Source organism: Leptosomus discolor, chromosome 2, assembly GCF_034619465.1.
Source record: "Leptosomus discolor isolate bLepDis1 chromosome 2, bLepDis1.hap2, whole genome shotgun sequence".
Lineage (NCBI taxonomy): Eukaryota > Metazoa > Chordata > Aves > Leptosomiformes > Leptosomidae > Leptosomus > Leptosomus discolor.
Window position 1 is genome coordinate 20,660,861 of NC_141392.1, and position 25,988 is coordinate 20,686,848.

Sequence of the window (25,988 nt, forward strand, 5' to 3'; positions counted from 1 at the left end):
TATGTCTTTTCTGATGATTGTCACCAGAAAGATTTACACTAACTGAGCAGCTTCCTCTAAATGTCTGATTGATTAAACTTTTAAGTAATAGTAAATTAAACTGTCAAAACATTTTGAATTCAATCAAATTAAAAGCGTTGAATTCCAGCTCTGTGAATAAAACCGTGTATATAGCCAAACCCTATACACCAGTAAACGGCAATGAAAATTCATTCCTCCACATGTTTTTGTCATGGTAAGTTAAACCATCTTAAACTGTTCCACAATCTAAGAAAAAAATTAGTTCAGCTTCTTTATGGTACTTCACAAGACTTTTACGTTAGATTAACATTGAGCACTATTACTTATTTAAGGGTTGGTTTTTTTTTGTGATGGCTGATATATTTCCATATCACTAACACTTTGCTTGGCTTTGCTGATTCACATTGTCCTGACATGGCCTGTTTTTCTAAGCAGAGACTAAGAAGCCAGATGACCCAAATTCTCAGTTTGCTTTTTACTCATTTTGCTGACTCCAGCCACTCTTGAAAAAAAACAAACCTTTTTGAAAGCCATGTATACTATGAAAGTCTTCATTTTGCAGTTTGAAGGGAACAAAATTTTCCTCATTTACATCAGGAGTAACTGTATTTATGTCATTACAGTTGCACTGGTGTAAAATTTATGTACCTGGAGGAGACTAGAACTGTATCACACATTTCTGTCATTGCTGATGATTTAGCCACACATAGCCTGAATTTACCCACATTTACATCCATCTACCCTGGAGGACCTTATTGTCTACTGAGTAGCTCTGTTGGCATCAGTGGAACCTGAAGTGCCATCTCCTAGCTGCTGTAGATATGGGTACAGAACAGCTCTTAGCCTTTTCTGCACCAGCTGCTCGTACCAATGATTTTCACCAATGCACAGCCCAGGAATAAGACAAGGGGCTAAAAGGGACTGTCAGTGCAACAGTGGAGGGGCAGAATGGCCTTACAGCCTCCACTAGCAACTGGGCAACCGGCCAGACAGGTGCTTTCTCTTCAGCACTCTGAATTCTAGTAGAGGTGGAAAGTCCTCTGTTTTCACATTGCACTGAGCTATGCACTTGAAGAACTAGACAGGTCTTCATCCACTGCAAATGCTTATTTCCTAGACCTTCCCGCACCCCCACCAACAACTATACTAAATTGCACTGCTAATTTCTGTGTTTACAACCTAATTCCTTTGGCCAAATTCTGCTCTCAGTGCTACTGGTGTAATCTGTTGACTGTACATATTGAGCCAAATATTCAGTTGATTTAAATCTGGTGTGGCAGGGTTGAAATCAGTAAAACTATACAACTTACACAGGCTGTGAATCTGGCTTATTATCTTCAGATGAATTGTCTCAGGCTGTCCCTACTGAGCTGAGAGCAGAATCTGCTCCATATTTTTTGCAGCAAAAGCCCAACAGATTTTAATTATTTTAGCATATTACTATGATTCAGTGATATAAAAATGGGAATAATGTTTTTACAGGATATTTTTATTAAATCAAGAATCATTTTAATATTTGGTGATGCTTCACAGAAACCTTGATTTTTTTTAAAAAAATAGTGACTGTTTATATGTTTTGTGGTTATTTCTGCTATTACATTTTTCTCTGCTGCTAGAATATTTACACCTTAGCCACACAGAGAGCACAATATTTCTCATGACAGTTATATAGGAACAGTATTTTTGTGCTAAACAGATGAATCAGTACACTAGTATTTTGAAGTTACAGAAATAGCATTATAGAAATAACATAATAAGAAATAGCATATTAGAAGTGGAATTTTTATAGGTTTTTTTTTCCTCATCAAAATTATAGTTCAAAATCACATTTGGCAACAATGAAGGGTATAATATACCACAGACATAGTTTATGAAGTCTCATAAGATATTCAGTAGTACAAGTAGTGGAGAAGTAGCCTGAAATAAAGCTTATTTTTATGCAGGTGTCTTGCAACAAAAATGATGGCTAGAAATTTAAGATATGATATTTTAAGTTTGTTTTCTCAAAGAATATTGCATAGATGTATTTCTTTATAAATTTATCTACTTAAAAATACTGTATTGGAAAATGTGATTTCAAGAGGCAGCCAGCATCTCTTGTGTAGTGTAACTTAGCCTGTCCCATCAGTTTCTCAAATTGATAGAGGAAGTGTTTTATTTAACACGTGGTTCAAAAGAAAATATTTAGAAAGGATATGAAGATTATTATGAAGTATGTTATAAAGCACGAACAGTCATAGTCTCAATAATGATGAACTAAAGCAATATATTGAAAAGCTGTGGCTATGAGCATTGGTCTTCTCAAGTGCTGTGTACCTGACAAATTCCATTAGGATTATTTGCATTTTTTTGAAATGTACTTTTGAAAACCACTATAAAATTTATTGCAATTATTGACTGTAATTATGAATAATTAGAAATTTATTATAAAGATTCCCAGTACAGAACTCTGATTCTGTTGCAGTCTTCTGCTTGAATATTGAGTAAATAGGGAAGTAGTGTTTCCTACAGCTGGGCTTTGTGGAACAAAATTTGGGAATCATGCATAAAACCTGCAAATCCATCAGAATCTAGGGAAGAAGGCCCAGGAGTTTCCACATTTCCACATGGTGCCATTAGGTCTGAAGTCAACTTACAGCCTCTCCCAGACTCCACACGGTTTTGAGTGGACCCATTCAGAGGACTTTCCAGTGCAGTGGGTAGAAAAATAATAGAACGGGACTCTATTGGTTGTTTATTGGTTTGAGGGTTTTTTTGGTTTTTTTTTTTGTTTTTTTTTCTGTGGAAGGGAGAAATTTCAGAATAACAGGAGTTTGGTTCTGTTCTAGCTCCATTTTCTGTCTACAGCTCTGTGAAGATTCCTTCTTTTCTGGAATGCCCTGTACGAAACTCAGGAGAAAGGTGAGAGACTGTCAGGAGCACAGGTGACCTGTCTGGATCAAAAATGAGGACAAGGCTTTCTGTCAAATGAGGATCATTAGGGCACAATTAGATGTTTCTGGCAGTTTTGTACAAGACAAATCAACTCAAATTCAGTACACCTCTGTATATTCTACTGACATCCATGAATTTACTCTAGGTGAGGCCACTTTTTCTAGACAGTACTATGTATTCCAAGTGCATTGAGAATGAAATAATGACAAGATCATTTTAGTTAAGCTACTGTAGATGAGCTCCTAGTGTGAAGCAGCAACTAAGGGGGTAAGTGCAAGTTTTGAATACACACGCAAAGAAATAACAAACAGAAATAGAAAATGGTATTACTTTTTGTGGCATAACTGAAACCATTACTGTGTTTAGTTCCAGTGCTCATGTATTTAAAAGGAAGTAAAAATGAAAGACGTTTCGGAAAAAAAATCCCAGTCATTCATGGCAAAAACCCTAAGAAAACTCAGCAACTGTTTCTTACAATGATAGTCTTAAGATGCTCAATCTATTGAATATATCAAAGACGAGATTAAGAGGTGTCTTGAACACAGTTGTAACCTTCAATGTCAGGAGAAAGATTCTTGATACCTAGAAATCCTTTCAACCAGACAAATGCTAGGATTGAGAGTCAGAAAAGTTCAAACTGAACTGAAGATGAAAATTTTCAATAAAGATAAAATAAGCATTGGGAATACTGGAAAATTCTTCCCTGAAATCTTAAGACAGAGCCTTTGTCTAACAGAAACTGTGTATCAGTTGTTGCTTTTGGGCTGTATTGTAGTAGTCACTGGAAAAAATCCTGTCTTTTGCCAATTCGGAGGTCAGGTTAATATTTTCATAGTGGTACATTCTGGCCACAACCTGTATGAATCTCTGAATGTTCTCTAGTTAAATGAGAACAGAAACTAAGCATAAACAGCAGCAAATACTTTGACATCGTGTTAAACACAAAAATGTTCAAATAAATTGTTTTCTCGGATCTAATCTCTGCATCATTTGCACAAAGAGCTCACTGAGAAATGTTTCCCATGAAGAACTCAAATACGATGTGTGAAAAAAAATATTTCAGACAAATCATGACTATTGTTCCCAATGAGAAAATACCCCCACTCCCAATTTACTTCTACACCCTGTAATATTTTCTAATACCCTCTCCAGTTGTCTGCAGATGACAAACAGAATCAAAATCAAGACATAATTAAATCAATACTCTTTCTGAGTCAACAATTTTTATGCTGTTTGATCCCTATGCAGCTTTATCACTTTTCTATCGTTGGCCAACACAAGTGTATCAAACGTGAAACCATTCAACATTGCTTTAGTTTAATGCTATTAATCTATGATTATTTTATTATCACACATTTTTAGATATTGCACATAAGCACATCTTTGATACTGACATCTCCTTTTTCTCAACTACTTCCTAGAACTGACATTTTTTGAAAGTTACTTGTCCACTATTTTTAGTAATTTTTACCATACTTCTAAATAAACTTGGACTGACTCAGGGGAGAGATCATGATGTAGATATAAAAATGACTGCTTTTTAATTATATTACAATCCCAAGAAATTTGACTTTGGCCTTATTTTGCCACCTCATTACATTTAATTCTTTTCCTCCAAAATGGGTCTGGCTAAACTTCAGACCCACTTGCAATATGTCAATACTTTAAAGAAATTTGCATCAGTTACTGGGACAAGTGTTCTTGCATCTGTGTCATGGCTGCAGTAACCACAACTAGGAATCAAAGGATTTTAATTGAATTTAGCAATATTAATAATAGAGATAATGAAAGGAGAAATATATCATTTGCATAAGTGAAAGTGAGTCAAAGAATAATGCTTCCTCCCCAGTATTTTGATTTCCATGTACAAGCAGAAAATGAAACACAATGTGAATCTGTGTATTTCCCTCAGTAACCAGATATTCTTTAAGAACTGCTGCTCTTTTTCCATTTAGCCTCTGGGCCTATTTCTCTGGATTGAAAACATTCAATTTCCACTGAAAATCTCTGGGATCTGTGTACTTTGCTTTGATTTGTGCTTTTAGACCTCTTCCTTGTAATTACTAGAGGTCTTACTTCCTACCGCGGAGAATAGATAGACTAACTAGAATTAAGGACTGACTGTAATTGGTTCTGCTTTACATGGCCTGCACATCTGACCATAACTCTTTTCTTCCCAGCATTATTAATCCTTCGAATTTTCTCCAATTTAGCCCTGCTGGGTACATGGCATGAAAAAGTATTTTCAGGATATTCCTATCAAAATTGTTCACACAGAATTAACTATTCTGGCTGGCAGAGAGTAATGGCAAAACCAGATTATGTTCTGTAAAGGTGATGCAGGGTAACACAGGTCTTTCTATTTTAAGAATACCTGTTTTGAAATTAATTTGAAACATTCATAAAATAAGTTAATTCAATAACTTCTTCAAGAAACAGTTGTGAAATGGGGAATAAAGATTTTTCAGAATTATTTGCACTTGTTTTCGTGTACGCGAGAGTAGAAACTAGCCAATACATCTGATTCCTTGTTGTGCTGTGCTTTGTGTAGTCAATTATGTCTATACTGCAAAATCAGGCCCCAGTTACTACTAGAAGAAATCAAATCCCTTTCCAATCACCCTTTCAGCAAAACTTATCTGTTAGACCCATTAACACAATAGGATTAGGTGAGCTGACTGTTGAGTTAAAATGCTGTGCAGTAGTTGAATGGTGGAAGTAATTTTCCAACTGGATGGGAGCTTTACAGAGGTGATGATCCAGTGGATAACATGAGCAGAAGACTCAAAGGAAGAGAGGTCACATTGTCTGGGAGAGGGATATTGTTTTTAGAGAATGCTTCCTAAAACTTTTCTACTGGTTTTGCACTGTGTGGTGAACTGGCAGCTATCTACACTTTCACAATCTCTATTGTTTAACCATGTATTTCTCCTTTCTAATACTTACTAAAGGGTGGTGACATATGACTACACATTCACCCATCCGTGATATTCACTCAGGCCCTGTCTCTGTAGCTGGATATTTGTGCCTTCTCAGACTAGTACAACACCAAAATTAGTAGGACTGCATGCAAAGCTAGCTATATTTTTGTATTCTCACACTGCCTTTAATAGAAAGTGGGGAATGCTGGTGTGCAGCTGAAGACCATTTGGTATAAAGTGTTCTTGAGAGTTAACAGCTAAAAATGTAGGAGATGCACTGTACACAATTAAAAATTGAGTAACAATATTCAAAATCACTTCATTGTATAGTTCTTTAGCTAGTCACCATAAAATTTTCTTGGCTACTATTTGCATTCATTTTGTGGATGTGAAGTGAGCTGAACCTGCCTTTGGAAGCCTTTAGAATGGTATAGAACAAACCTTCTGGTCGTTTAAATGGGAAATTCCTCTGAAGTGAGTAGAGCTGTACTCTGGAAGTCAGCATGCTGTAACTGAGTGTTTAATTTGACATCAAATTAAAATTTAATCACAGCTATCTATGACTGTGAGTGAACAAAATAGATATCTTTCTTTTTTTTCAGGAACAGAACTTAATTTTCTCCTTTACTAGTCTACAATCATTTCAATGCTAATGCTGAATGTTGTTCTGATTAATTAGTAGTTATAGATAATGACAATGAAACTAATTACAAGAAATTTTATGATTAAAAGAAATCAACATTTCTTCACTTAAAATCTAGTCATCCTTAGCTAAAGTGAGAATTGAGAAATTTTTTATTTCCTCTATAGGTTTTACAGGAATTAAGTTACTTTTTTTTTTTTTTTTGTAGCCACATGAATGCCTGGATTGTGCTCCCATGTGTACAGAGTACTTGCACACATAGCAATCAGGAAACAGGTTCTTTAGAACAATTCATGATTTTCATTAATCACTTTGCTATGAATTGCTTAAACAGTTAATTTTCTTGGCATAACATATATTGTAACTTTTATAAGGCTACGAAGTGATGTAAAAAACTTGCAGGCATGAGTTTGGAATGGGTGAAAAAGGTGGCTCCTGACACAATAATTTTTCATCTATGTCTGTTCCTATCTTAGAACTGCACAATTAAAATTTCTAGTGGTAGCAGATGTTTCAAGACAGTCCTAGTTTGGGGACATCTATAAAATGAACCAAAATGAAGTTGGAGTTAGTTCTTCTCTTCCTTACACTTTAATCAATATTGAAGAATCACAGAATGGTTGGGGTAGAAAAGACATCTGGAGGTCTTTGGTCCGACCTCTGGAGGTCTTTGCTCCAACCTCCCTGCTCAAGCAGGGCCACCTAGAGCTTGACTGCCCAGGATGACGTCCAGGGGCCTTTTGAATACCTCCAATGTTTGAGACTCCACAACATCTCTGTTGTGTTCCTGTGTTTCCTGATGTTCAGACAGCACCTCCTTTGTTTCAGTTGGTGCACATTGCCTCTGGTCCTGTGACAGGGCACCACTGAAAACAGCCTGGCTCTGTCCTCTATGCACCCTCCCTTCAGGTATTTATGTACATTAACATGACCTGCCCTGAGCCTTCTCTTTTCTAGGCTAAACAGTAACAGCTCTCTCAGCTGGGACTCTAATAACAGAGGTTCTCCAGTCCCTTCATCATCTTTGTGGCCTTTGGTTTGACTCTCTCCAGTATGTCCATGTTTCTCTTGCACTGAGGAGCCTAGAACTGGACACAGTACTCCAGGTGTGGCCTCACTAGTGCTGAGTAGAGTGGAATTATCACCTCCCTTGACCTGCTGGCAATGCTTTGCCTATAGCAGCCCAGGATACCATTAGACTTCTTTGCTCCAAGGGCATATAGTTGGCTCACAGTCAACTTGGTGTCCCCTAGGACCCTTAAGTACTTTTCTGCAAAGCTGCTTTCCAGCTGGGTGTCCTCCATCATATATGGGTGCATGGGGTTGTCCCTCCCCAGGTGCAGGACTTTACACCTGTTGAACTTCATAAGGTTCCTGTCAGCCCATTTCTCCAGCCTGCCAAGGTACCTTTAGATGGCAGCATGACCTTCTGGTGTATAAGCCACTCCTCCTAGTTTGAGGCTGTTCCTCAAACTTAAGGGTACACTCTGCCCAATCATCCAGATCATTAGTGAAAATGTTAAACAGAATCAGTACCCCCAGTATTGTTCCCTGGAGTACACAGCTAGTCACTGGCCTCCAAGTAGACTTTGTGCCACTGATCATCACCCTCTAGACCTGGCCATTCAGACAGTTTTCAAGCCACCTCACTGTCCTGCTCTTCCAGCCCCTACATCATCAGATTCTCTGTGAGTATCTTATGGGAGACAGTGTCAAAGGCCTTACTGAAGTCCAGGTAGACAACAGTCAGAGCTCTGCTCTCATACACCAGGTCAATTCATCATAGAAGTGATACCTTTGGTAAAGCCATGCTGGCTACTCCTGATGATTTTCTCATCCTTAATGTGCCTGGAAATGGTTTCCAGGATTAGCTGCTCCATCATGTTCCCAGGGATCGTGGTGAGTCTGATCACCCTGTAGTTTTCTGGTCCTCCTTCTTGCCTTTCTTGAAGATGGGGTTGACATACATTCTTCCAGTCTTTGGGTACTTCTCCCACATGCCATGATTGATCAAAGATTATTGAGAGTGGCCTTACTCCCTCAGCATTTGTGGGTGCATCCCATCAGGCTCCATGGACTTACGTATGCCTGATTTGCTTAAGTATTCCCTGACCTGATCCTCTTCCACCAAGGGTACATCTTCCTTGCTCCAGCCTTTCCCCTTTGTCTCTGGGAGGGACCTGGTTGGTCTTGCTAGTAAAGGCTGAGGCAAAGAAGGCATTCAGTACCTCAGCCTTTTCCATGTCTTGTGTCACTAGGTCCCCTGTGCTGTTGACAATGAGTCCACTTTTTCCTTGGTTTTTCTTTTGTCAGTAATGTATTTATAGTAGCTCTTCTTGTTATCTTCGAAATCCCTGGACAGATTAAATTCCATTTGGGTTTTGGCTTTTCTAACTCCATTCCTGGATGTTCAAACAATATTTCTGTATTCCTCTCAGGCTACCTGTCCTTGCTTCCACCCTTTGTATGCTTCCTTTTATGTTTGGGTTTGGCTAGCAGCTCTTTGTTTGTCCACATGGCCTCCTGGCATTTTTGCCTGATTTTGTATTTACTGGGATGGAACTCTTTTGTGCTTAGAGGAGTTGATCAATAAATATTAACTGGTTTTCTTGGACCTTTTTCTCTCCAGGGCCTTATCCCATGGGACTTTTCTGAGCAGATCTTTGAAGAGGCCAAAGTAGGGTCTCCTGAAGGCAAGTGTTGTGACCTTGCTTCTCACCCTCCTCTGTGCTCTCAGGATCCTGAATTCCACCATGGTCACTGCAGCCAAGGCTGCCTTGATCTTCACATCCCCAGTGAGCCTTTCCTTGTTGGTGTATAAGGTCCACCAGACTACCCCTCCTTGTTGGTTCTGCTATCATTTAGAGGAGGAAGTTATCATCAATGCACTCCAGGAGCCTCCTGGATTGCTTATATCCTGTTATGTTGTCCTTCCATCAGACATCAGGGTAGTTGAAGTCCCCCATGAGGACCAGGCCTATGAATGTGAAGCTTCTCCATCTGTAGAAGGCCTCATCCACTTGTTCTTCCTGGATAGGTGGACTATAGCAGACACTCAATATAATGTAATCTTTGACCATTCTTGAAGTCTTCCATATTACCTTTTTTCCTTTCTGAAAGAAATTACTTGGATATATATTCTAATGCTAATCCTTAATAATTTTACTTTTTTTTTTTTCTAAACCTACACTACCTTCAGTATAGGCCATGTGGAGTTTATCTTTTTCTATAGTTATGCTGTGATGTAATTCATCTGTCATACATCAATATGGTAGTACGTTGCCTATGAAAAAGTGGTAAAGCATCTTTCCTATTGTCAGCTCTTCTACAGCAAATGACAAAGATATTGGCACCAAAAAAAATCAACATAAGAATCTTCAGTTAAGAACTATTATTGGGCTAAAACTTTATTAGAACAAATTATAATATTTCCTCATGAAAAGTTATCTCTGTGGTGTATTGCCCTGGTGTATATATTAAGGGGACAGTAGGGAATATTGTAATGACCTTTCATGTGACTAAGTCAAATAGAAGTTCAGAAAGAAATTAATGAGACCATCTAAATGTAGAGCTATAGAAGAAAATATCTGAGGAAACATAAATATTACTGGTTGAGTAATATGAAAATACATATCCATTAAAATGTGGTCTGAATGTATTTCTTAGCATTCCTTTGAGGTTACGTCTTAAGCATGATATAAAATAGTATTTCTTATACTATTAAAAATAAATTTTATAATAAGTGGACCAAGCAAACTGTCCTACAGGGAAAATCCTTCTCTGTAAGGTAAATCCCAGTGAATAACAGAAATCTTGTTTGATTGTTGGCCCATTATTGAAACAAGCACACAAATCACCCACTTCCTAGTTTTTATTCATGAAGAGGAGGAATAATTCTGAGGTTCCCAAAGTGGAAAAAATCCTACATTTAAACCATAATTAAAATTTCTCCCTGGCAGAGTATTTACACCATTAGGCAATTCGCAGAATTATAATAATGAAAACAAGGATTGTGTATCGTATAACCTATGTTCTTGATCAAGTTGGCAAAACCCCCAAACAAACCACAAATATTTCTTGCATCTTTTTTTCAATCACATTTTCAGAATAAAGAAACCATCTATTAAGAGAGAAACTCGTATTTGAATAAGGTGGAATTGTTATGACTATATACTGAATACACAGACTACATAAGCATATGCACATTCACTCATGTAATAATATTACCTTATGTAGTGTAATGTGTGTATAAATGTAATGAATACAGCAAACATAGTGAACAATAAATGATGTGCTATGGTCCAACTATTAATATATACAGAATCTAAAACAGAAGCAATCTTCGCGCTGAACATAGGAAAAAAAATTACTTTACTAACACAAAACTCCTCCAAAAAGTTATATCGTGCCAAGGTAACAGATAACACTGAACTTCAGGAAAAGTCTCCTTAGAATCCAACAAAACAAAGACTAATGCATATGAAGGTGCTTATGAACTTGAAAAAGCGGTATCGATTAATAGGATTTTGATTTTGTTGTATGTTCTTTTGTTTAAAGAAAATATTTCAAGGAACTGCTTTTCTGTAATTATAGTTTGTTACAAAACAAAATTATAAGAACTGTACAAAAGCCACTAACAACATAACTCAAATTATTTTCAGTTGCAAAGCCTCGTTATATAGCAAGGTAAAAAGTGCTTGGTCCATTTTTTCATTCTGCATTTTACAGCTTATAGCAAATGCCTCTTGCTTTAAGAAATGTATACTTACTCCAAAAGTGTCTGTTATGAACAACATCTAATGCTTGTAAATCATTTCTTTCTTAGAAAAAGAAAAAAAAAAAAAGGCAGATTTCCCCAAACATGCTTGTAATGTATGTAGAAGAGACGCTCCATTTTACTTCCATTAAAACAACACAACTCCCCCTCCCCAAAAAGCCATTTGTCTCCAAAAATAGTTTAGAATATCAAGATCTCAAGTGTTTTTCTTTTATCTCTTTCAATGTACCTTTTAACATTCACTATTGACAACTATCATTTTTTCTCCAGTCTCCATTATTAGTGAGTTATCACTGTTTTCTGTAGTGGGTCAAATTTATGAAATACACCACCTTCTGGTTAGGACATGGGCATAACCTTTAGACAACTTTGCTTTTATTACTCTCTTACATCTTATAACAATGATTTAAATTTAAAAGGCTTGAAAGATGTATCCTAACAAATACTACAATGAAATTACACAAAAAGGACATGTCCTTTATGTAATGTCCTATGTTACATGTTTATTCTATCTTTGGTAACAAGTAGTCTCATGAGAAGTGTAAAATTTAAATAATAAAAAAAGTTAAGTTCTAGCAAAAAACCAAGTGGTAGAAAAACTGGGCAGGAATAGTTCTTAAGACATACAACGGGATCTTCTTTAGAACCCATTCAGATGGAGACAAATCTTTTCATTAATTTATACAGCTTGGATAAGACCTGTATTGCTCTTTGATTTTCATGGTTTATCTGCTGCACTGCTACTTGGCATCAGTAGAGATCTTGAGATCCATTGAGATCTCATGGTGAATCATGGGAACATAATGAGTTCATGAGTCCCCTCTTTCTGCCAGGGAAGCATTTCTAATCAATAGCTTTTAGTGAAATGGAAGTTGCCACAATGCTTTCAAGATTTGGGGTTATTTTGTAGTTAAAATGAGCTTAGTGCCATCTCTAGTCTACAGTTATTGCTTCACCAAGCTGCATATTATATATTAGGTCAAGGCTGTTTGTCCAAACCGGTATTTTATAAGATGAAGTAAACCACAGAAAACGTTGATATTATCACAGGGTTAGCATCTTCATATGTTTTATTTGTGAATGCCTACATACCCACATACTTAGATATGATTTGTGATAGTAAAGTTATTAAAATAGGTCAAATAGATTTTTCATCTAAATTGATTTGAGTGAGTATCAAATGGTAAAGTGCAGATTCTGATGGAAGATATGGTTATGCAAATCTCCACTAAGACATGAGACCTACTTTAAATATATGAGGACTGGTGTAATTCCCTTATAACACAAGTTCAAATCTCTGGTTGAAACCCTCATAAACACATTTTAAATTGGAATTCTTCTCTTAGAATTGCATCATCCAATTACATACAATTTGGAGCATAAGAAGAGGAGAAACACATTTAGAAGAATGATCTCATTCAAGTGTTAGCTATTTTTACTCATTTGTTAAAATATTGTAAAAAATAGCTGTAGTCACAAGCATTAAAGAACATAAGTCAAATCCAGTGAAGAGTGGAGTACAGATTTAATTTGGGTAGCAGCAACACATGCCTTCTAGGCCCCAGCATCTTTAGAAACTGAACAGGGTTCACCCATGCTGGAAGAAAACAGTGGTGGATACAAAGGGAAACCAAAGTTCACCATGTAGCACTAACAGCAGCTATGTTTCTCTGAAATGAGATATAAGTTCCACTGGAAATTTAAGGTCAGTAGGAATTTTGTAACTAGATTACAGGATCGGGCCCTAAAGGCTGAAGTTTGCACAGAGAGCTTAGTCATCTTTGTGCAACAGTGACACATATTTTGGTATCATTTATACACAAGAGTGATCCCACTCATTTATGTAAATTAGGAATTTGGTAGTGTTCTTAGCAAATATAAGGACTATATGCAAATGAAAGATGAAGAAGAAGAAGAAGAAGAAAAACAACTACTACAACAATGGAAAACAAAGACTTAAAAAAGAAAGAAGGGGAAAAGAGGAAGAATAGCAATTTCTTTTGGGAAATCTGAGTGCATAAGAAAAAGTGTAACTTACTCAGCACAATGCCATAGATCTCACTGACCTTGGGAGGTTTTCCAGGAGTCATTCCTCCCACAAATATTTTCTGAACAATTATAAAGCATTTTAAATACTTTCTTTTTCCCCAGGAGTGGTGATTCCTTTTTCTTTCTGTATTGATTTTTCTTTAACAAATATATTTACTGGAGCCATTTAGAGGAAACAGTACTGTTGTTTCAGGTATGTTCCTGTATATCCCTTTGAGTGTACCGCTTGGTCATATGAAAGAAACTATATTAAAGTGGGTTGGTTTTAGTTCTGTTGTAATCTTCCGTTACAAATTGAATTGTAAATCCAGGCTCAGGTAGAAAAAAAATGGATAATTGCCTTTTTTTCCCCCTTCAAAGAATAGTCTAAATATATTCAGTACAAACTATGAACATGATTGCGATTATCTGTACTATTTGAAGTCTTTGCTCATTATGCTTCTAGTGCAATGCATGGAGAATTATTGACAGCTTTCAGACAAAGCTGGAGGTCAGTTTACCAATCAGGGTTAGACTAGTTGAGCTTGATATCCGGGGACAGAAAGGACACTCATTCATCACTGTGAAGCAGCACCTTATATGCAATTGTTCAGAAAGCACTTCGCTGGTTTGAAGAACACAGTATTAACTTATAGAGAGTCTTACCAACAATACTACCTCAAGCAAAATAATTCCAGGGTAATATGTTTTCTGGCATCCTGGTCTGCCATGGAAAGCACAGTAATAAGTGTGTATTATTGACCTCAGTCTTTATCAGCATCTCCCACTGACTTGGAGAGATGTTCATGCAAAACAAGACCAATATAAGATGAGTAGCTTAGGCAAGTACACATCTTTTCACTAAGAAATTAGCATACCCATATGCCCAAATTTGATTTCCAGTGCAGTATCAACAAATCCTGTCACTGTTATATGTTGGTTTGTGAACAAAACATTACACAGGTAATTTAATAGTGATTTGAAGGGGAGGAAAAATATTTGTAAAGAAACTGAACAACAAAAACGGATGAACTGTATGGTAAAACAGGACACATTACCTTGCTGATGAGGACCCTCTCTAGAAGACGTAATGTGAATATGAACTTACATATAATAGGCAATTACATTCACTGTGCTACACAGAGGATTGAAGAGATTTTGAGGGCTGAAACATTCCTTCACAGGGATACAAAATATACTCCAGTAGATTCTGAAACTCTAGCACACTCATACTCATACTTCATGTGCATGAAAAAGCCCCATACAGACCTCAAAAACACATGCAGGAATTACACAGTACCTTGAAAAAATCAAGTTTCATCCGTTAAGACACGAGCTCCACTCCTCACGAAAAATAATCACCTAGCTTTGATGTTATGAAAAAGACGGAGATGACAGTTCACAAGACTATTTTAGTAAATAAATATCTAGAGAAAAAATGGGTCTTGATCTCTACAGGCAGCTACAGACATACCATGACTCCAATATGGACTTTACAGAATAATTATATTTAGTAAATAATGCAGAGTGTTAAAACAAAGCATTTAATCTTGTTGTAAAACTATACTTTTACAGGTGAATTTACTACCTTGTTTGGGGCAAAAAACCTCTTAAACTGGTTCTTCCTAGGGTTATTTTTTGCTCATTCTGCTTATACTCCTTTTTTTTTTTAATCTTTGAAGGTTGATCACTAAAAATTACTCTCCCTTATCAGCTGATTCTGTATACTCAGGCTCTGGGCACGGAGTTCATATCTTTGCAGGTAGAAATCTTTTTAGTTCACTGATGAAGTATCCACACTTTGTTAAGCAATAAAACCTCTCTGTGATTCAATAGTGTCTTTCATTGAAGGAGCTCAGCGGCTTATACATACAAATGTCTCCATGAAGCAGACAGAAAATTTGGTAAGTAAATGTTCCATGCAAGCACAGGTGGTGCTCGAGACTGACATTGGGGTCATTCAATTCAAGTGAATGTGTGCATCTAGGACTTCTTCCACTCATAGCTGAGCTGAAGAAAACACAGTAGGGGAATTTTAATTTGACTTAGGAAAATGAAGAATAAAAACCAAGCTAGAAGATCTGGCTAGGCTTAGGCATACAATATTTTGTCTACTGGTAGGTGATGTCCAGACTTTAACTTTTATGAAAGATCAGGTAGGAATCCTATAAGCCATAGAGTATTTTGTTGAAACAGGAAGTTGTTTATAACGCTGCTTCTCTAGATCATAATGTCTGTGAAAATTATAGGGATCTTTTAGATAGTGGATTTAATTCTAAAACTCTGTTTTGTTAAGTAGGAAAAAAAACGCAGTTTGCGAAAATTTGTGAACTCCTTGTTTTATCAGCTAGGAAACTAAGGAAGGAAAGTGCCCATGGAAGTAGTGTATTGCCTTAAATGCTTGCTTATTCTAAGAATCCTGGATGTTCCTCAGTTTAGACTACGTTTTAGTGATAGTACTTTTTAGACTACTATTTTTGTGATTTTTATCATAACAGAAAGCAACTCTGCTACTATCAATAAATAGACAAGAAAAATATCAGAATCTTCTGCACCCCAGATATAGGTACTTGAAATGCCTCCCAAGTGCCAATTTAATTTATTGTAGACTTTCCCTTTTCCCCTTTGGCTTTATGTCTCCTGTAGAAAGAATTGTGGATTTAATATGAACGACAAAATGGCAAACAGAAGAAAATAAAGACGACTTACTTTTTTTCCACCAAGAGGAAAGTTAAAAAATCTCTTCTTATCAAGCGTAATAGAGAAGGAATGTTGTTATATATGCAGAAAAACTTTCTCCGGAGAGAAATATGGAAAAGAAATATTCAGTTGAGTTGGGTCCAAACTACAGGGTCTTCAAAAAGCAACCAGAACAAAAGCACCACATATTATTCATTGCAATAACATTACGTGCAAAAACATCAAGCCACTTCAGGAAAGAGGTAAATACAAACAATTCACTTAGACTTCCTCATCTGTTTCTTCATCTCACAATAGGATTTAAAAAGCAGAGACAGGAGAAGCAACAAGTTTCACCAAAGGTTTATGCTGTTTCAGATTTCATTCTGTCACTTCTTGGGCTACTTATGACCCTGTGAGGTCCGATCCAAGCAAACTGAAATCCCGTTTGTGTTGTTGGATTCTTTTCCTATTTTCTAATCATTATAGATAAACAGCACCACGGCTCCACTTTTTCTACTGCCATCGCCCTTTGAGTTGTCCCTTCTTTCCTTCCTTCCTTCCTTCCAGTAACCCACTCCTGCTGAGGCCCTCAAGCCTCAGTTTGTCAAGGTAGAAACAAGTAGAATTTTCCAACAATCTGACTACTGGGAGTAAGGAAGAGGAAAAAAAAAAAAAAAACAACCCACATTATTTCTAACCTGAAGGCAAAAATATTTTATATTAAAAGTCAAGGAATCAGATACTGAATTATTACAGCTACTAGCACATTTTGTCTTTGACATTTACTGTATTGGAAAATGTAATTCTGTGGCCACCAGCTCTTACGCAGAATATTTTACTCTATTCCAGGGATGTATCAATGTAATTAATTGTGATAAAAAACAGAACCATCCAGCATATGTTTCTTCCTTAGTGTAGGATAAACTATGTCTACGACAGTCCTGATAATATTTAATGTCTTCCCGTCCCTCACTTCCATTACACCTATTTCAGTGTTCACTATTCTTATCATTAGAAAATTCTTCTTAATGTTTAAACTTAATTGCTCCAATTTAACTCCGTAATTTCTTATCCTATCTACCATGGACAAAAGAAGAAGAGATTATTTCTTTACTTTTTATACTACCCCTTTCTAAACTTGATCTTTGCCATCAGGTCCTCCCTTAGTCATTTCTCTTGTAAAAGGAGAAACATAAGCTCAAGTCCTTTCTTTTTTATTTCATAGGTTTACTTTGTTGGTGAAATGCAGTGCTCAAAATTGGATGCAGAATTCCAGCCTGGAGTACAGCACTGAGCAGAATTGGATAATTACTTCGCCATGTCTTACAAGCTTTATTTCCATTTACAAGTGATAAAATGTTCTTAGATTTTTTTTACAACTTCATGGCTTTGCTGACCCCCTGTTCAGGACGTGATACATGCAGACTCACAGATTCTTTTCCAAAGAAACAGTATTTCACCAGTTTTTTTCTAAAGCATATTTTTGCTGTCCATAATTCCTTCCTACGCCTAGCACCTTCCGCTTGTTTCCACAGAGTTTTAGCATGTCTTTTGGTCCTTTCCTCTAATTTGTCAAGCTGATTTTGAATTCAAGGCTTGTTCTTGAGTGTACTGTTTCTCTTTGCCAGCTCTGCGTTATCACAGATTTAATAAACTTGGTCTATGCTCTGCCATCCAGGCTGATTAAAGAAGAGTAGCAAAGAATTGATTCCAGGAGCAATGCCTATGGTCGGTTTGTCCTTCGCTTTGACAGGGAATTACTGACAACTGGCATAGTTATCCAGCCAACTTTGTATGTAATTTATCAGCAATTTGGAAACTTAATCTAGCCCAAGATTTCCTAGCTTGCTTAAGAGAATGTCATGTTAGACAGTGCCTAAAGATTTGTTTAAGAACACATGACGTCTGCTGCTTCTTGACAATCTCTAACAATTGTTGAAGAATTGGTTTAATGTAATTTGTTGCTGAACAAATAAATGTCTACTGTTACTCATCTCTTCCTTTCATTGCAACTGCTAACAAATAATTTCCTTGAATATTTGTTCCAAATTCTTCCAGGAACTAAAGTTAACCTGGCAAGCTAGACTCGGCTCTTTTTTACTGCAATTTTAAAATTTGGCAGTATGTTCCCCTTCTTGCAGTCTTCCAAAACTTCATATACCCTTATACATTTTCTTAAAGTAAACCTCTAATAGAGGTAAGATTGCTTCTGGCCAGTAAAGTGTCAAGCTGCATTCATGTACTTCATGGACATCGAGGTCCTGAATAAGCTGAAATGTAAACAATACACCACTTTCATAAGGAATGCTTAAAATACCCACGCAGGATGGTCTTGCACCTGATAAGAAAGCTAAGAACAAAATAACAACAAAGAGATAGTATATTTTGCTACCTATTTCAGAAGCATTTTAATGTGCATTGGGAGATTTAAGTTTGTGGCAGTCAAAGTATGTATTTTACGCTATGCAATGTATTGAATACCTGCAAAAGTACACGTGTACATGACCTACCGAAGAAAGACTGTAGTTGTGAGCTGGGTCTGGCTGTGATGGAGTTAACTTTCTTCATAGCAGCCCCTAGGGTGCTCTGGTTTGGATTTGTGACTAAAACAGTGTGGATAACAAACCAATTCTTTGGCTATAGTTGAACAGTGCTTGAACAGCATCAAAGCTGAAAAGAATTGTTTAACTATTTAAAAGTATGCTGAGTTCTGTTCAGGCAATACTTGCTTTATTGCATCCGGCAAATATAATTATTTTTGTACAAAGTAATTATACTACAAATCTTTGTTGATTCAGAACAATTAAAATAACTAAAAAATACTGTGGTGGTTTGACCCTGGCTGGGTGCCAGGTGCCCACCAAAGCTGCTCTATCACTCTCCAATCCCCTCAGCTGGACAGGACAGAGAAAAATACAATGGGCTCATGGGTGAACATAAAGACAGGGAGGTCACTCAGCATTTACCATCATGGGCAAAACAGATTCAACTTGGGGAAAAAGTATATTTTATTACCAATCAACTCAGAGAGGAGCAATCAGAAATAAACCCAAATCTTAAAACATCTCCCCCCACCCCTCCCTTCTTCCTGATTTCTCTCCTTCCTCTGAGTGGTACAGGGGGACAGGGAATGGGGGTTGTGGTCAGTTCATCACGCTTGTTTTCTGCCACTCCCTCCTCCACAGGGGAAGGACTCCTCACATGCTTCCCCTGCTCCAATGTGGGGTACCTCTCATGGGAGACAGTCTTTCATGACTTCTCCAGCAAGAGTCTTTCCCACGGTCTACAGTTCTTCATGAACTGCTCCAGTGAGGGTCTCCTTCATGGGGTGCAGTCTTTCAGGAACCGACTGCTCCAGTGTGGGCTGTCCCCATGGGGTCTCTAGCAACAAACCTGCTCCAGCGTGGGCTTCTGCCTCTCCATGGATCCACAGGTCCTGCCAGGAGCCTGCTCCGGTGAAGGCTTCCCATGGGGTCACAGCTTCCTTCTGGCATCCACCTACTCTGGGTGTGGGGTCCTCCACAGGGTGTAGGCAGATATCTGCTCCACCACCCATGGGCTGCAGGGGACAGCCTGCCTCACCATGGTCTTCAGAACAGGCCACAGGGGAACCGCTGCTCTGGCGCCTGGAGCATCTCCTCCCCCTCCTTCTGCACTGACCTTGGTGTCTGTGGGATGTTTCCCTCACACATTCTCACTCCTTTCTCTCACTGCAATTACTGCTGCCCAATAACTTTCTTCTCTTTCTTAAACACAATATCACAGGGGCGCTACCAGCATCACTGATGGGCTCGGCCTTGGCCAGCGATGGGTCCGTCTTAGAGCCAGCTGGCACTGGCTGTATCGGACATAGGGGAAACTTCTAGCAGCTTCTCACAGGAGACGCCCCAAACTACCAAAACCTTGCCACGCAAAACCATTACAAATATGTAGGTTGTTCAGTATGAATTTCACTTAGTCTACAGATTTCTATAAATCTTCTAAAATACAGTGTTTTGATTAAAATTACAGATGTGACAGAACCACTGATTTAGCATTCATATCCATATTTTAATTCTTTACTTTGTTCTGTAAAAACCATTGTCTACCTTTACAGGGAAAAATGAAAGCTCAAAGAACAGGCAAAATAATTATTTATCAAAGTTGATAGTACAAGTGGTAGGACTCGCAAATGTTGCTATTGTCTTTTGCACAATCCAAACTTTACATTAAAGTGCTCATAGTTTTTCTGTAGAATGCACTTCAAAAAGCCACATTGTTTCTGTGCATGGCTGCTACAAGACTTCATATATATATATATATAACATATCAAAATCTATTTATTTCTCATATGAAGATGTAGATATTGGAAGTTTTTATCTGTATATTTAGTCCTGGCAATATTTGTGTCTTGTCAAAATTCTAAAATGCCATAGATTGCTTCATGGGTTTTTTTGAATTTTGCTTCTAATAAGTTCATCCAAAAGGAATGAATCATCTACAGGCAAAGGTTTACTTTGCCAAAATTAGGTCTAAACTCCATATCTAGAAGACAAGATTTGCTACTGTTCTTGGTACTTAGGTTGTAATGCAATTTCTGCAGCAGGTTTGTATGAATGTATAAAATAGCTTTTTGCTGAATAATATGTGCAAATAATCATGCACCTAAGGTGTTTAGATTCCACAGTTTTGTATTACTTTCCATAGATATCAGACTACTGCTAAAGTTTTAATAACTTCCGTGGAGTGCTGAATCTTGTACTGAAAAACATGTGTTATATTGCAAAAGCTATCAGGAGAAAAATGATAGATTTAAGCTTCTCAGTTTTTGTAAATGGATATTATACTTCGGGACTGTATAGAGAAGCAAGCTGGCTGGCTGCTGTTACTGGAGAAAAATTTCAATATGTTGTCATTTAAACTGTCATTATTTGTTTCCTTTGATATCCATTGTATTGATGTTTTCCTGTATGTAATGTCAAACAGTTAAGTTGATGACCTTCATAAGATCTTTTGTTCTTATGAGTTTATGAATCAAAAACATGTATTTGAAATTTTAACTGTTTTTCTTGCTGCTTCCTTCAGAACTCACCAATGGAATTCACCTGGGCCTAATGCTTTGAAAAATTTAGCTGGAGTAATTGCTTTATGGTCTTTTCCAGCATAACAGCAAGGTCTTTAACATTTTTCTTTCTCTCAGGAAAATGTATCTGTCTCTGGGATGATACCTTCTGTTTCTTCTGTCAGTAACAAGACAAATAAATCTTTCAGTCCTTTAGCAGAACAAGGTCATTAGTTTCCAACCTTATGTTGTTCTTCTCAGTGACCCTGGTTTTCTTTGCTTTCTCTTTTATTGTACATTTTAAATTAACTCAGCTCAAAAACCATTAAGTTTTGTACAATTCGGTTAAAAAGAAATCCCCAAAGTTGTACTTTGTAAATGACACATTTAAAGAAAGTATTTTGTTTACTACATTTACCTCTGACACACTCTTTATATCTATGTCATCGTCTTTCTCCCTACAAATTAGACATCCCATTCTACACTGTTGGCCATTTATCATTTATGAATGACATTCATGGAAGCTCTGATATTAGTCAGGTCAGCTCCTCTGCAGTGGATGAAGCTATATGGACTTATAACGTTTAAGTATATCATATATCTTTTTCTTATCTGATCTACAGGAATGGTGCTGGTTTATGTTATTCATCTGTCACTGCATTGCAAAATAACTTCCTATTTATAAAAGGCAATTCCTCTATTAGCTAAGATCATAGCTAACATACACTTACATGTCTGAAGGTTTGAGTTTATTTAGCAAATCATATATAATGCCTGTGATTGTAAAGAGCATCAAAAAGTCCAGGAATATACCCCAGAGTAAGAGAAAAAATTTTGATAGGCTACATTCTGACAATATTTGCACTGATGTTCATCCAGAGAAATTGTAACCATTGGAGGAGGCAGAATATCTGGAGTAATTCCAGCCTTATTACAAATGTATTATTATTGTTACAAGAAGATTTAAGGAAAAAAAATCTGGTATTGTGTTTCAGAGATGAACTGGTCAACACTGAAGGTAAGGTGAGGATGGGGAAATATTTCATCACCATCTTTTAACAGTAACCTACTTGCTTTATGGGAGTACTTTTTCTCTGAAAATGTTAAACTTAAACTCATTAGGCTGTTCAGTTTGATAGACAACAGGGTTTGTGGCTTGTGCCAGTACATTAAATTTCACGTTCTTCTAAAACCGCTCTGTGTACTCAGCCATGGACTGCACAATATTTCAAGTCACATATTGTTTCTTACTCTGTTTGAATTCCCTACGTTTTATTTGTTGTATCCACACTGGCAGCACTACAAACAGTAAAATACTTTTTTTTTTGTTATTAATACAATTTTTCAACCATCTGCACTCTAAACAACAAAGATTAAACATCTTTCATTTTTTAGCCTAAGTAAAATGTCAGAGGTTAATTTTGTTTTGCGAACATCTGAAAAGTCTTAGCAAAAGCTTTTAGCTTGCTCTTTTCAACATACTTATGGTTTCAGAACAAAAATGGGAAGAAAATAAATAAGGTTCCTGGCCTCTGGCTTGAGACACAGCTTCTGCAAAATAAAAACTACAATCCTTTACAAAAAGTACAAAGGACAGTTCCCTTTTTCCCATCAGGTCAAAGCTGGAGTTTCAAATGTTTGCAGGCAAATATTTTGCTGAATGTCTTTGCAACTGTTAACGAGAGTGGTTGCTTTACTGTCTTTCCCATCATAACAGCAAGGTCTCTAACATTTTCCATGTGCAAAACCAGTTCTTGCTTAGGATTATAAATTGATAAATTGCTTAAATATCTTTCAGCAGCAATATCCAGCAGCAATCCATCCACATATCTGGCCCACTTTACAAATGACAAAACTAAGACAAAAAAGGTAAGATCTTTTTTCTATGATGAAAAGAAAACAAGGAAAACTTGTAGTTCCAAGTATTTCTCACTAGATTTCTAACTGATTTATGCTAACATGAACTGTAGGTTAATTTGAATTAATTATTTGAATGGTATTATAGATTGTTAAACCTAATTTGAAAGGATGTGGATTGACATAAAACTGTCACACAATCAAAATAACGTGTAAAGTTTAGCATTTCGCGTTTTCATGCCATGTGTTAGTTCCTGAAAATATTTGCCCTTATCCAATAAATAAATAATTTTGATGGTGCAAGCCACTTGTAGAATTTTGAAAGCAAACTGTAAGGTGGCTTTCTTTACATTTTGCTCTTTCTCTATTTTTTGTAGTTTTGTTCAACACTAAAAAGGTAGTAATTTCCAGAGAACATTTAACAACATGAAAGAACATGCTGAGAGATAGAGAGGTTTTTTGAGTAATTTAAAAAAAATGCACAATGACCATTAAGAAGGGTGGCAGTCTATGATCATACCGATGAACTGTGAGAAAGGCAGCTATGTCAATAGAAAGAAGAGGCATCAGTAATAGGTTTGAGGCTCCTGCCTTTCCTGTATCTGTCAAATGACTGAATTTGGGTAGAAACTAATTCAGAGAGGAGGCTGGAGTGTCAGATAATCATTTTTCAAAAGAAACAATGTTTTTCACAGACATGAAAAGTGCTGAGCACAAGAAGCATTTGGTATTTTATAAAGCTGTACAGCTGGTTCCCATCAACTTTTTAATTATGAGTGATAAAACCTGAAGTTCCTCACAAAGCTCAGAAGTTTCACTTCTGCTTCCATTCAACAAAAGCCTGATCTAGCTACAGCTCTAGCTAAAGTTCCAGGAATACACAGAAAATTAGCAAAGCTTAGTTAATATGATGGCATTTTATAACAGTCATAGATGTGAAAGAAATAAAATACAGCATTAAGTTTCAACAAAGCTCACAATGAACAGTGTTCCTATAAATATATCTATCTATGTACGTATAAAACCTCTCTTATTCTAAGAGTCTGAGTTACGTAAGCTACTATGAACACCTGAGTAATCATAAAGCAAAAATTGTTTCCTTTCTTGACTTACTCATCTATTCACAAAATTGTTGCCCTTAAACATCGATTATTTTATAATAAATAATTACTTTGAAATATGATTTACCATTATCTACTGCCTACTGTAACTTTATCAATGTTATCATTAATTTAGTTTGTCTGATGATAAAGATAGCCACTCAGTTTTTCTCCTGCTCACAGTTCTATGAATACAGAACTATATAAACTGCAGTAGACTCCCTTAGCATTCAGGTGGCCACTTAAGCTTATACATCAAAACCTAGAAGCAAGGTGAGTTTACCTATATTTTCCTAATTTTTTTTTTTCCTTTAAAAATATACACCTGGAATGACATATTTAAAAAGAACTAAAAGTATACACTCTAAGCATTTTTTCATATATTACAGAATGACATGAAACTGTTGCAACGTATTAATTTCCACTTGTGTTTTGTTCATAAGAAGGAAGGTACCTTTCTAACCGCCTGCCCAGCAGCACACAGCCTATAATCTCCAAAATGAGCAGGATTTTTCTCTCTCTATTCATCATTAGCAACAGCACAGTTGTAATGCAGAGCTATGCCTCTGGTTTCTTCTGTGCAAATTAATGAATGAATTTTCCAGTCTCATTGTCTTTCCAGAAGCCTAATTAATTCCAACATAATGTTTACTTCTGGTTATGCAGAAGTGCAGTATCCACATCACTCCCACATCAGTGCTGGGTCTTTGGTGTTAAATGAACCCCCAAATAGTTACAACTTACTGTAATTACTAAGGCAAATAAAGATAACTGAAAATACTTATAAACAAATAAACTCAAGAGATTATTTTACAAAAATACATTTAAAGACATGAGTAATGTCATATGAGGACCACTGAAGTCAAAGAGCACTTTTCATTGTCCTTAGTCGGTTTGCATCTGCTGAGTATAAAACTAGAACCACAGTAATGAAAATGGCTTCTTAAAGTATGCCACTGCATGTGACAAGGGAAACTTAAACCAGACAAAGGAAAAAGAACATGCTAGACAAGCAGCTTCATACACTGTGCAGATAGTTTACAGCTTCGTATTGAGATGCATTACACAGAAAGGAATCATGTGCTGGCTATTATGTTAATTCCTGAACTGGGAAAGATTCAGTGGTGGTTATTTTGAGAATCTCAGCATAGAACTAAAAAAACAAAACAAACCACCACAAAACAAACAAACAAACGAGTAGTAAATACAAAGGAAACTGAAAAATCTGGAGAAAATATTCACTTGATTGTAAATGGCTAAATGTTATCAGAGCTCATGGATGACTATGGCAATATAGTAACTCATACCATCACCCTTAAAAGGCTTTTTATAATTATCACTTTCTAAGAAATAATAGAAATAGAAAAAAATAAGGTAACATAAATCTCCACAATTAGAAGAGTAGTTTAAATATTTAATTGTTACCTGCACAATAAATTAAACTTTTTTTAGCCTGGTTTCTTGTAAACAAAAATTTCTTGAATTTTAAGATATATCTTTTACATTCACTTTTCCACTTAATCCACTGACCGTATTAATGAAAACCTTAAAAAAGGTTCAAAAACCCCTAACAAGCTCTATTCCTTTCAATTCAATGAAACTGCACCAAGAGGAATAAGTCTTCTGCAAATGCTACTTTAAGAGGTACAAGAGTTTACTGGTTGGCCGTGGCCATCCAGCAATCCAATTAGAAACATTTTCCAAACAAATACCTTTCTTCCCTAAAAACCTGTTGAAAGTATCCCCTACATGGTATTTTCTAAACCCTTCATATTCAAGAGACTTAGAAGTGTGTATGCCATTTACTTACAATGAAACTTCATCTTTTTTCCTGGCTTCTATGCTTTAATATTATTCAAAGTTTTGAGGAGAGAAGAACCCAAAGCAACTAAGAAAGTCAGCAAGGTAGTCTACACTTTCACATATCTTCTTAAATGCTATTCCTGATTTTGCAGGCTACTTGCGGTATCCTCTTTGTGCCTCT

General features: G+C 36.5%; 1 protein-coding gene across 24 annotated transcripts in view; it reads right to left on the reverse strand.

Annotated features, from left to right (window-relative positions):
* NRXN1 (neurexin 1) overlaps nt 1-25,988 on the reverse strand; it is a 719,965-nt gene that overhangs the window by 646,044 nt on the left and 47,933 nt on the right. For 5 of the 24 annotated variants that reach the window (XM_086460685.1, XM_086460687.1, XM_086460698.1 and 2 more), the window contains exon 2: nt 9,072-9,083. The exons of the other annotated variants lie outside the window; for them this stretch is intronic. In XM_086460685.1, the coding sequence (XP_086316811.1) occupies nt 9,072-9,083 (12 nt within the window). The remainder of the gene's footprint in view (nt 1-9,071; nt 9,084-25,988) is intronic. 24 annotated transcript variants of the gene reach the window in all.